At 42.9% G+C, this 13,319-nt stretch overlaps 1 protein-coding gene across 12 annotated transcripts in view; it reads right to left on the minus strand.

Moving 5' to 3' along the window:
• The window catches only part of R3HDM2 (R3H domain containing 2), a 162,885-nt gene that overhangs the window by 120,427 nt on the left and 29,139 nt on the right, over positions 1–13,319 (minus strand). For 6 of the 12 annotated variants that reach the window (XM_079774198.1, XM_079774201.1, XM_079774205.1 and 3 more), the window contains one exon: positions 11,041–11,106. The exons of the other annotated variants lie outside the window; for them this stretch is intronic. In XM_079774198.1, coding sequence (XP_079630324.1) covers positions 11,041–11,098 — 58 coding nt within the window. In that variant the 5' untranslated portion in view covers positions 11,099–11,106. The remainder of the gene's footprint in view (positions 1–11,040; positions 11,107–13,319) is intronic. 12 annotated transcript variants of the gene reach the window in all.

Consider the following 13,319-nt stretch of genomic DNA (forward strand, 5'->3'; position numbering starts at 1 on the left):
ACAGATTTTTCTTCTGTGAGTACAGCAAAACCTCAATATAATGGACTAATTTGGGGAAGGGGGTGTCCGTTAAAGCTGAAAGTCTATTATGTAATACTAGTTTCCCGGTGCAGATTCATGCACAATGAAAGGAAATTAATTAGAAGAAACATTTTAATATTGTTATTCGCCCTTTCTCTATGATACAAGTGTCAACCAAATTCACAATTGACAATGACAGATCAAAACACATGCGTGCGATTGGCGCCAGTGAGAGCTTTATATGTATCACACATTCGCGAGTCAACTTAGCCTTTTATATATATAGCATAAACTTGCTTAATTAGACCTGCTTTCTGATTTAGCTAAACTTTTTCCAACCCAGTGAAGCACTCCAACTTCTCTTTCAGGTAATTGTCAGCAACACAGCAGTAAATATCAATATGAAGCAGATTATTATTGAAGATTATGCAGGGAGAACAAAGGGTAAAATATTTAATTGTAGCAGTGTTTGACTATATTCTGCGCAGTGAGAAAACCTGAAGTCATTTTCAAGGTCCACCATTTCTTACTTCTTTTCAATCAGGTCAAGTTTCTAAACTTTCTAAATCTCCGTTTTCCAGCTAATGAAAAGAAAATAGGATTCTACCCAGTCTCCTATCTACCTACTCCAGGACTTCTGTGAGGATCAAATGAGATGAGTCACGTGAAAACACTTCACAAACATTTGGTTCAACTGTAAAATGTTTGCATCTGGCTATAAAGCAAGTCAGTTTCCTGGGCTGAAGAAACTCCAAGGAAGCTAGTCGCTAGGGAGAGGAAGCTGGGCGTTGCTATGTGATGTCATCACCCAGTGCCCACAGCAACTGTTTCTGGGCTGGGCTGTGGGCCACATTTTGTACCATGGGGTCTTGGCAGTGTTGGCTGCAATTTGGTGGGGTGTCACTCCGGGGTGGTGGCAGGGCCTGTGTCCTAGTTGGGGGAAGCAGAGTGTTGGTTTGTCAGCACCAGGCCCGTGGTGCCATTTATTTTTAAATGGCCAGTGTGCATCATGGCAGCTCCTGCATTGAGTGTCTGCTCCCTGATGGTCAGTGCAATATAGCTAACAGTCGGAAGGATGGACACTTACCCTTTTATATATATACTAGAGGCCCAGTGCATGAAATTCGTGCACGGGTAGTGTCCCTAATGGCTGCTGGTTGCTGGCCTGGGCCTCCCTTCCCCAGCTGCTGGCCATTGGCCTGGGCCTTCCTTCATTCTGCGCCACCCCCTGGTGGTCAGCACACACCATAGCGAGTGATCGAACTCCCAGTCGGTCAAACTCCCAAGGGGACACTTTGCATATTAGACTTTTATATTTATAGATATAGGGGTCCCTTGGGCTGGCCTGCGGGGATCAGGCCGAAGGGTGTCCTGGACTGCGAGAGGGTGCAGGCCAGGCCGAAGGACCCCACCAGTCCTCTAGTATGCATATAAGATCTTTGGTTAATCTCTTCCCACCCTCCCCCCTCCCCCCTTCCCTTTGAGATTCATCAGTCTGTTCCATGTTTCCAGGCCTGTGGTTTGATGGTCTGCCCCCTGGTGGTCAGTGCGCAACATAGCTAACGGTCGGCCGGTCACTTAAGCTTTCATATATATATAGACCAGAGGCCTGATGCATGAAATTCGTGCAAGAGTAGGCCCTCGCAGCTGCAGCTTCGTCCAGAGGTCATCCAGAAGGTCATCCAGACAGTCGTTCTGCTGTTCGGCCATTCGGTCAATTTGCATATTACGCTTTTATTATTACAGATAATAGGTTTTCCTAATGTGTATGTTAAAAAATTTACAAATTAAGCCCTAACTGGTTTGGCTCAGTGGATAGAGCGTCGGCCTGTGGACTGAAGGGTCCCAGGTTCGATCCCAGTCAAGGGCATGTACCTTGGTTGCGGGCACATCCCCAGTGGGGAGTGTGCAGGAGGCAGCTGATCGATGTTTCTAACTCTCTATCCCTCTCCCTTCCTCTTTGTAAAAAAAAAATTTTTTTTTTTAATCAATAAAATATATATATATAAAAAAAATTTACAAATTAGTTTACCTGTTTTTACTTATGTAGATGTTTGTGTAATTAAAATTAAATATTTATGAAAAGTTTAATATCACAGAAAAGTCTTCTATATGTATTACAGTAATTTTAAATTTATACTGAATAGGTCTAGTAAATGCTTGCAGTCACCAGATGCACTGCTGGGGCATGGCTTAGTTCACATGGCCGGCAAGTGTTAAAACTGCTTCAGAGCCCAGCTGATGTGACTCAGTGGTTGAACCAGGAGATCACGGTTCGATTCCTGATCAGGACACATGCCAGGGTTGCAGGCTCAATCCTCAGTAGAAGGCATGCAGGAGACAGCCGACCAGTGATTCTCTCATCATTGATGTTTCTATCTCTCTCTCCCTTCCTCTCTGAAATCAATAAAAATATATATTAAAAAGACAAAACTGCTACAGAAAGTCATGGCAATGACAACAGAACCAATTACCTCATGCCATACAGTGTGATCACGTACTAATCATTTGCCAAACATTGTTTATGAGCGGTGACTCTTGGATTTAAATATGTAGACTATAGTTGTAGATACGTAATATTTATTTATGTCGGTGATATTACTACAGTGTTTTTTCCAACATATGGCCCATTCACTAAAATTTGTTAAAAATAACAGTGAATAACAAAAAAAACAAAAATAACACCTCTTAATTTAATTATAAGCAAATCTTGGTTAAAAGCATTTTAAAATTAATAGGGTATTAATTTTCACATATGACATGACTGGAAATTTGTTGTAAATCCCTAGTCTATTAAATTGAGGTCCAAAAAAATTGGGGGGTTACTATATAAATAATTACTGTAAATACATAATTTAATATCTTCTCACCCCAAATGCAATATTTATTAGTATTATTGCTATTACAGGACTGAGGATTAGCTGCTGCTTAATCCTCTTTTAAAACCCTGAGTGCTGGAACTACTACTAGAACCCTTAATATGCCCAAGACAGTCTGTGTTCTTGGAACAGTCTATTCCACAAAATGCCTAGGCCCTACTGTGTTCTATGCTGAAGTGAGTAGTATTCTTAACTTACCACTTTGTTTCACAATACTATTCCATGATCACATCACCAACAGCTGTCTTCCCAATATTAAACTAAGATTTACATGAAAAAGCTCTTCGTTTCTTTATAGCCCCTGAACTTCAGGGTTTGGGCATTACAAAAGTATGGTAGTTTGGTTAGGGTTGGGAGACATGGCCAAAGACTACTGTCCTTCCCTTTTCACCACCAATCTTGTGTCTGAAACACTGCCTTGCTTGGTGAATTTTTCCCCAGGACATGCCTTGTTTTCCCCAATGCAAAGAAATTACTAGTTGCCTTTCTCCATAGGCCCTCAAACCATGTCCAGACTGATTTTTAAGTGGGCATAGCAGGTAAACACTTAGAGCAACACCAAGAGCTCACTCCCCAACTCTGAGTCAGAGAGTCAAGAGCAACATAATTCAAAGCACCCATTAGTATTTACTGTTGTAATGGTTTTCTTGCCCTATTTGTAGTCTTACCAAAACTAAAAGTGGAATACTTTCTGATAAAAGTTCAATTCCTTTCCACTGTCCATCCTCCATAAACCCCACATAGTTTGCAGGGGTTTTTTTGTTTTTTTTAATAAAATGCAATAGCTTCTTAATTAATCTCTCTACTTCCACTCTGGGCACTCTTATCTGTTCTCCCCGAAGAAGCAAGAGTGATCTTTTTAAAATGTAAATCAGGCCCAAGGTTGCAGGTTCCAGCCCTGATGAAGGCACATACAAGAAGCAACCAATGAATGCATAAATAAGTGGAGCAACAAATCAATGTTTCTCTCTCTTTCACATGCACATACACACACACACACACACACACAAATCAATAAAAAAAAATTTAATTAAAGAAAAAGTAAATGTAAATCAGATCATTTAGCTTTCTTGCTCAACCAGCTTCCTCCCACCAATGGCTTTCCATCATCCCAAGCAAGGTCTAGAGTCCTACAAAATGTGGCCCCTGCCTATTCTTGAACATACCTAATCACATACTTCCTTAAAGCTTTTGTATTTGTTGTTCCTCTGTCCAAAATATGCCTCTCCCATCAAGGAAATGCTGAGTCTGCCTCCCCTCAAGTACTAGTACATATGTCCCTACAAAGTGGTCTTCCCTGACCACCCAATCTGAAGTCTCCCCCTCTCCTTTACTCTCAATCACATTACCACATCTATTTTCTTCATAGCACTTATTACACTGTAATTACTTACTTGTTATTTATTTGAAAATAGTTTATCTTCTCAAACAAGAATTCAAGCTCTTTGAGAGCAGAAATCTTGTGTGTTTTGTTCATCTGCACCGCCAATGACAAATAGTGGCTGACACACAAGAAGCACTGAAAGTTTTCTAGTTGTTTGAGTCATTTACAAAGGTAAATAGTACCTTTTTTTAAAAAAATATATTTTATTGATTTTTTACAGAGAGGAAGGGAGAGGGATAGAGAGTTAGAAACATCGATGAGAGAGAAACATCGATTAGCTGCCTCTTGCACACCCCCTACTGGGGATGTGCCCGCAACCAAGGTACATGCCCTTGACCGGAATCGAACCCGGGACCTTTCAGTCCGCAGGCTGATGCTCTATCCACTGAGCCAAACCGGTTTCAGCAAATAATACCTTTAAAAACCTAACTTGGGCCCTAGCTAGTTTGGCTCAGTGGATAGAGGGTTGGCCAGAGGAATGAAGGATCTGGGGTTTGATTCTGGTCAAGGGCAAGTACCTCGGTTGCAGGCTCAATCCCATGCCCTGGTCGGGGTGCATTCGGAAGGCAACCAATCGATGTGTCCCTCACATCGATGTTTCTCTCTCTCTCTCTGCCCCTTCCACTCACTCTAAAAATCAATGGAAAAATATCCTCGGGTGAGGATATTTTTTGTTAATCCTTGGGGGAGGATTAACAAAAATAATAATAATTAAAAATAAATAAAACAGGTTTTAGATTTTTAAAGGTTTTTACAAACTTATTTGTACAGCCAATAAGATGGCCAAGCTGTCAAAACTCTGTGTTCTCTTCTTCATTCTAACAATCTTCCTTGTATTCTCAGAAATTTCCCGTTTTTTCTCTGAAGATAAAATTTGCACTCTGAAAATAAGATGGCAATTGTATCTAGCAATACTGTTCTCTGGGTCTGTGGGGCCCAAATCCAATGTTCTCAGGCAGTAGCAATTCCCAAAGATCTGGCTACCAGCATTGATTGCATTGAGTAGTGCCTCACAGCCCAGAACAATTAGGCTAAACTGACCCAAGCTGTAAATGCCTGTGAACGAATCAGGGATGATAAGAGTTCTATGAAGAACTCCAAATGCCTTAAAGATAATTTCACAGAAATACAAAGAATCAGTTCAGTTATCTAATGGTGCATTCTATAAAGCCTTAATAATTACCCTGTAACCAGAAAAACACATACGTTGTCCTAGCCTTTTAATCAGCTGCATTTAGCAGCCAACATCCATCTTTTGCAATAAAATGCCACTTCCGAGTTATTTCTATCAAATTATCACTGGTTTGGATGGCTCAGTTGGTTGAAGCATCATCCCGTATACCAAAAGATTGCGGGTTTGATTTCTAGTCAGGGCACATACCTAGGTGGCAGATTTGACCCCAGATTGGGAGGCAACTGATCAATGTTTCTCTCTCACATGTATGTTTCTCTCTCCTTCCCCTCTTCCTCTCTCTGAGCATATCCTCAGGTGGCAATTTTTAAAAAATTATCACTGGTTTGGGCAACAGATAAATCAAAAACCACAGGTAACGAATTTACTTGTCTGAGACCCAAGACAATTAAACCTACTAGGAGAAACAGAATAGCCTCTAGTAAACCAGAGACAAGTTTTGAAGATCCTGCCCAGCTGACATGGCTCAGTTGTTGAGTGTGAAACTATGAATTGGGAGGTCAGGGCACATACCCCGGGTTGCAGGCTTAATCCCCGGTAAGGGGTGTGCTGGAGGCAGCCAATCGATGATTCTCTCTCATCATTAATGTTTCTATCTCTATCTCCCTCTCTGAAATCAATATATTTATTTTTTTAAAAAAGAAAAGAGGCCAAAACCGGTTTGGTTCAGTGGATAGAGCACCGGTCTGCTGAATGAAGGATCCCGGGTTCGATTCTGGTCAAGGGCATGTACATTGGCTGTGGGCACATCCCTGGTAGGGGGTGTGCATGAGGCAGCTGGTCGATGTTTCTCTCTCATCGATGTTTCTAGCTCTCTATCCCTCTCCCTTCCTCTCTATAAAAAATCAATAAAATATATTATTTTAAAAATAATAAAAGAAATAAAAGAAAATAAAGAAAAGAGGAGAAACCAAGATGGCGGCATAGGTAAACACCTAAACTGCTGCCTCGCACAACAATTTCAAAACTATAACCAAAAGACAAAACAGACATCATCCAGAACCATAGGAAGGCTTGCTGAGTGGAAATTCTACAACTAGAAGGGAAGAGAAAAGCACACTGAGACTCACAGGAGCTGTGGAAGTAAAGTGCAGAGGTACGGAGGCGCGCGCGGAAAGGGCTGGCAACTGAGTGCGTGGCTGGCTTTCTCAATCGGGAGGGAGACCAAAGCTCCCGACTGCTCTGAAATCCAGTTCCGGGCGAAATTCTGGGGACCTAGACTCACACAGGGAGAAACTACTGTCTGGCAGCGGGCGAAACTTGAGCGCGGCTTTCTCTCAGAGGTGCTTGCAGCGATTACTGCGGGACACTGAGACCCAGGGGCCTCTTAGGGCAGGGCTGATGGGAAGCCATTGCTGTTTGCTCCGCCCTGAGACTCCGCCCCATCCAAACTGAGTGCAGAGGCTTTTGCATATGAATGGCCTGGTCCTTTGAATTCTAAACTTACCTAACAAACTGCAGCTGAGTCAGTGAGACTCAGAACATCCAAAAGAAGGCCCAAGGCCCCATAGCAGCTTGCATTGCTTCACAGCTGGGCCTCATCTGGGCACCTCCAAAACGCAAACAAAGAAGAGGAATCTGCAGATCTTTCCGTAGCTCCTGCTGAGTGGCCTCAGGCAGAGGCTAAATTAGCACCTCCTTGGAGATCCAAGACCAGTGTACCCAGGGGTCAGAGTGGGACCATCCAGATTACAACTCTTCAGATCCATAAGGGACACACTCAGGGGGCAGACTCAGTGAGCACCAAAGCCCCACTGAAGCAAGTCTTGTCTCATAAGGGTGTCTCCAGCACAGAAGTTCTCCCATCGTAGACACAACTGATCCTCACAGCCAATTGGCCTGGAGGTCAATTCCTCCCAGTGACACCAACAACAATCAAGGCTTAACTACAACAAGACTGTGCACACAGCCCACAAAGGGGTGCACCAAGAGTGTCCACCTCAGGTAACTGGGGAGGCTGAGCCACTGGGCCCTATAGGACACCTAGCACACAAAGCCACTCTATCAACTCAGGGAAGCAGCCAAAATGCAAAGACCAAGAAACAGGTCACAAATGAAAGAAATGGAGGAAAGCAAACGACTGGATATAGAGTTCAAAACCATGGTTATAAGGTTTTTCAAGCATTTTCTAGAAAAGGTCGATAAATTTAGCGAGACCCACGAGGATATGAAAAAGGACCAACTAGAAATTAAGCATACACTGACTGAAATAAAAAATATACAGAGATCCAACAGCAGACTAGAGGATCACAAGAATCAAGTCAAAGATTTGAAATACAAAGAAGCAAAAAATACCCAACTGGAAAAGCAAAAAGAAAAAAGAATCCAAAAATATGAAGATAGTGTAAGGAGCCTCTGGGACAACTTCAAGTGTACCAACATCCAAATTATGGGGGTGCCAGAAGAAGAGAGAGTGCAAGATACTGAAAACCTATTTGAAGAAATAATGACAGAAAACTTCCCCCCACCTGGTAAAGAAATAGACTTACAAGTCCAAGAAGCACAGAGAACCCCAAACAAAAGGAATCCAAAGAGAACCACACCAAGACACATCATAATTAAAATGCCAAGAGCAAAAGACAAAGAGAGAATATTAAAAGCAGCAAGAGAAAAACAGTTACCTACAAGGGAGCACCCATACGATTGTCAGCTGATTTCTCAACAGAAACTATGCAGGCCAGAAGGGAGTGGCAAGAAATATTCAAAGTGATGAATAGCAAGAACCTACAACCAAGATTACTCTACCCAGCAAAGCTATCATTCAGAATTGAAGGGGCGATAAAGAGCTTCACAGATAAGAAAAAGCTAAAGGAGTTCATCACAGCCAAACCAGTATTATATGAAATGCTGAAAGGTATTCTTTAAGAAGAGGAAGAAGAAAAAGGTAAAGATAAAAATTATGAACAACAAATACATATCTAACAACAAGTGAATCTAAAAATCAAGTGAATAAAAAATCTAATGAACAGAATAAACTGGTGAATATAATAGAATCAGGGGCATAGAAAGGGAGTAGACTGACAATTCTCGGGGGGAAAGGGGCGTGGGGGGTGCGGGAAGAGACTGGACAAAAATTGTACACCTATGGATGAGGACAGTGGGGCGAGGGTAAGGGCAGAGGGTGGGATGAGAACCGGGTGGAGGGGAGCTATGGGGGGAAAAAGAGGAACAATTGTAATAATCTGAACAATAAAGATTTATTTTTAAAAAAAATAATAAAAATAAAAATAAAAGAGATCCTAACAACTCTAACACTTGGGCACACCGAAATGGCTGTAATCTGAAAAACAGCCACATGACATGTCACTTCCAATGGTGCTCCTAAACTGAAAGTGACCTTCCCTCTCCAAAATAAATAATGTTGCAAGTCAGCTGAATCTTAAACAATGACTCTGACTTTGCTCTAAAATAAGGGCTATGACAGCCACCTTAATGAGAGGACCAATAAACTCAGGGCAAGAGGCTCATTGTGCTAACATTGTCACTTTGTCTAGGACTTCAGCTGATTCATCCTGATGGGCTGACAGGTCAGTGACATCTGCACCCTGCCCAAGATTCTTGTTTATTTCACATATATAAAAAACGCTGTCAATTCAAGATAACTGCAATGAGTCTCCTACTATGAGTCTTTTCCTTCCGACTTCACTGAGCACCTAAGGGGGAAAAGTAGTCATTTCAGGCCCATAATAGTAACTCTGGGTGACTACCAAGGCATAGAGGGGCTAGGAATAAGATCCATAAAAGGACTACAATGTTTGCTCTTGGCAATTAGCAATTTTTTTTTATTAAAAAGGAGTTAAACGAAAAGATCAAAATCACTTGAGGAAGAAAATCTCTTCAGCATTAACAGATGTTTGGCTTATTATAGTAATTTGGAAAATAGTTGCAAAGTCAGAACCTGCAAATATCTGGTCCTTTGCTACACCAAGTAATCATAGGAGACATCCTTTAACCAAGTAAGCTTTGTTCTAACATGAACCTCCAAGAAGAAAGACAAGTCAAGACAAACAAGAAAAGGAAGGGAGGGAGGGAGGGAGGCTGGGAAGGAAGGGAGCAAAAGAAAGAAAGGGGGAAGAAGACAAGGAAGAACAATGCCCACTGTTATAGATTAAACATGGCCACAAATTATTTGCAGTAATTCCAATCAAGAAGTGGAGTTCCTTTCCCAACCTCTTAAATCTGAGCTAAAAACAAACAAACAAAAGACAAAACAAAATCTGAGCAGCCCTTGTGATTTGTTCAATCGGATGCAGCATGAATGGCACTGTGCAATTTCTGAACCTAGGCCTTCAGAGAACTTCCACTCTCACACTCTTGGAACCTAGCCACCATGCAAGGACGCCAAGAAAGTCTGCAGGAGAGGCCATAGCACCCTGGATAACAGCTCTAGCCCAATGCTAGATGATGCTAGAGTAAGACTATCCCGCTACAAACCAGCTCCTAGCCAACCTGCCAACTAACCATAGAATGAGTGAGTCCAGCAGATACCATATGGAATAGAGGCAAGCTGTGCCAGATGAGCCCTGCCCAAATTGCCAGCCCAGGTAATCATAAACAAATAAAGCAGACCCCTGCGCCCCGCCCCCACCATATGCAATTTCACTTTCCACAGTTTCAGTCACCCACGGTCAACCATGGTCCCAAAATATTAAATGGAGAATTCTAGAAATAAACAATTTATAAGTTTTAAATTGTGCACCATTCTGAGTAGTGTAGTGAAATCTTACGCTGTCTAGCTCTAGGCCCTCAAAAAGCATAAATCATCCCTTTGTCCAGTATATCTATGCTGTATATACTACCCACCCTCACTTAGTAGCCATTAATTACCAAATTAATGGTTGAGACATCAAAGTGCTTGTGTTCAAGTAACACTTATTTTAATAATGACCCCAAAGTACAAGAGTAGTGATGCTGGCAATTAGGGTATGTCAAAGAGAAGTTGTAAAGTGCTTCCTTTAAGTAAAATGGTGAGTAAAATAAAATATTTTGAGACACAGAGACTATAGTCACATAATTTTTATTACAGTACATTGTTCCATTTTATTTTTAGTTATTGTGTTAATCTCTTACTGTGCCTAATTTACAAATTAAACTTTATCATAAATATGTACAGAATGGGTAAAAGTACATTTACAGTTGTGAGTGTGCAAAACACAGTTTATTCTTGTATTATTATTTATTTATTACTTTCCATATGAACTATAAATGTACTTTTGACCCACCCTGTATAGGAAAAAATAGTAATATACAGAGGTCCATATGGACCGAGGCTTCAGGCTTCCATTGGGGATTCTGGAACTTAAGTTCTCCTCCCACACCTCCCCCACCCCGGTGGATATAGCACCCCGTGGATAAGGGTGGACTACTGTAAATAGATGTTTTAAATCACTAAGATTTAGGGTGGTTTGGTCCATAGAAATAGATAACAGAAACACCCACAATCAGCTGAAACTAATTCAAAATATTAATGGGTCACTCAAAATCAGCATGTGCATTCCCATCGTGTAAGCAAACTGGAATCTAAAGAACACAATACAGAACCACCCTCCACTGATAAGACATACCATAGGATCCCAGTAGAATGCTCAGATTCATCCATTTGTCCCTGCATCTATCCCACATGTAAGTACCTGGAGAAGATATGTACAAATATATGTAACCCACAAAGGACTCATATGTAAAATATACAAAGAATTTCTAGTATATGTGCTGCCGAAGCGAGCACTATACAAAGAATTTCTATAAATCCATAAGAAAAAGACAACCCAAAAGTTTAACAGGCGCCAAAACCGGTTTGGCTCAGTGGATAGAGCGTCGGCCTGCGGACTGAAGGGTCCCAGGTTCGATTCCGGTCAAGGGCATGTACCTTGGTTGTGGGCACATCCCCAGTAGGGGTGTGCAAGAGGCAGCTGATCGATGTTTCTCTCTCATCGATGTTTCTAGCTCTCTATCCCTCTCCCTTCCTCTCTGTAAAAAAATCAATAAAATATATTTTTTAAAAAAAGTTTAACAGGCACTTCACAAAAGAGTATACTTAAAGACCAGTATGCATATGAAAAGATATTCCCCATCAATGGTCTTCAAAGAAATGCACATTAAAGCCATAGGAAGACATCACTACACCCCTAACAGACTAGCTAAAATTAAAAGGACTGACAGTACTAAATGTAGTCAAAGATATAGCACAACCAGAACTCTTATACACTGTAGGCAAGAGAATAAATTCATACAACTGCTTTGAAAAACTGTAGTAAAATATACATTTATCCCATGAACTATCATCCCACTCCTGGGTATATAACCAACAGTAGTGAGTGCTTATGTCTATGAAGACATGTACAAAAATGTTCACAGCAGTATTATTCATAACAGTCCAAAACTGACAAACAACTCAATAGAAAATTTATGGTACAGTCACACAATGGAATATAGACATGATAAAGAACAAACCATTGCAATATGCAATTACAATGTTGAGAGAAAAAGACATAAAAAGTATATATTATACTAGAGGCCCGATGCACGAAATTTGTGCAAGGAGCTCAGCCCTCGCAGCCCCGGCTTCGTCCAGAAGGCCGTCCAGAAGATCATTCAGCCGTCCAGTCTAATTAGCATATTACCCTTTTATTATTATAGACTAGTGGCCCTGCGCATGAATCCGTGCACAAGTAGCTTGCTGCCGCTTGCCTCAGCTGGCCGCCCTGCCCACCACCGCTCGTAGCTCTCCGCCGCACATAGCTCACTGCCCCACCCTCCAGTAGCTCTCCTCCTGCTGCCCCACCCTCCTGTAGCTCTCCACCGCTTGTAGCTTGCTGCCCCGCCCTCCTGCTGATCAGTCGTTACATAACAGCATCCCAACGAATTTGCATACTACTCTATTATAAGTATAAATTACTAGAGGCCCAGTGCAAGCATTCATGCACTGGTAGGGTCCCTTGGCTGGGCCTGCGGGGATCGGGCTGAAACCACCTCTCCAACATCCCCTGAGGGGTCCCGGATTATGAGAGGGCGGTTCTCAGGTGACACACCCTGGAATTGGGCTCCCTCCTCTCTGGTTCCGGGTGCATCACCCGAGAACTGCTGCTGCCTAGTGACTGCAGCTCGGCAGCTCCTGCATCGAGCATCTTCCCCCTGGTAGTCATTGTGCATCATAGCTACTGGCCAATTGGCCAGTAAGCCAGTGGGCGGGTTGGCCGGTTGCTTAGGCTTTTATATATATAGACTAGTGGCCCGGTGCATGAAATTCGTGCACGGAAGGGGGTTCCCTCAGCCCAGCCTGCACCCTCTCCAATCGGGGATCGGGCCTAAACTGGCAGTTGGACATCCCTCTCACAATCTGGGACCGCTGGCTCCTAACCGCTCACCTGCCTGCCTGCCTGATCACCCCTAACTGCCTCTGCCTACCTGCCTGATCGCCCCTGACTGCCCTCCCCTGCTGGCCTGATCTCGCCCCCAAGTGCTCTCCCCTGTCAGCCTGATCTCACCCCCAAATGCCCTCCCCTGCTGGCCTGATCTCGCCCCCAACTGCCCTCCCCTGACAGCCTGGTTGCCCCCAACTGCCCACCTCTGCAGGCCTGGGTCCCCCCCAACTGCCCTAGTTGGCCTGGTCTCCCCCAACTACCCTCCTCTGCCTGCCCCGTCACCCCCAACTGCCCTCCTCTGCTGGCCTGGTCACCCCTAACTGCCCACAACTGCCCTCCCCTGCCGGCCATCTTGTGGCAGCCATCTTGTGTCCACATGGAGGCAGCCATCTTTGACCACATGGGGGCGGCCATCTTGTGTCTTGGAGTGATGGACAATTTGCATATTACTCTTTTATTAGATAGGATAGGATGCACAAAAA

This window comes from Cnephaeus nilssonii (genome assembly GCF_951640355.1).
Source record: "Cnephaeus nilssonii genome assembly, chromosome: 6".
NCBI lineage: Eukaryota > Metazoa > Chordata > Mammalia > Chiroptera > Vespertilionidae > Cnephaeus > Cnephaeus nilssonii.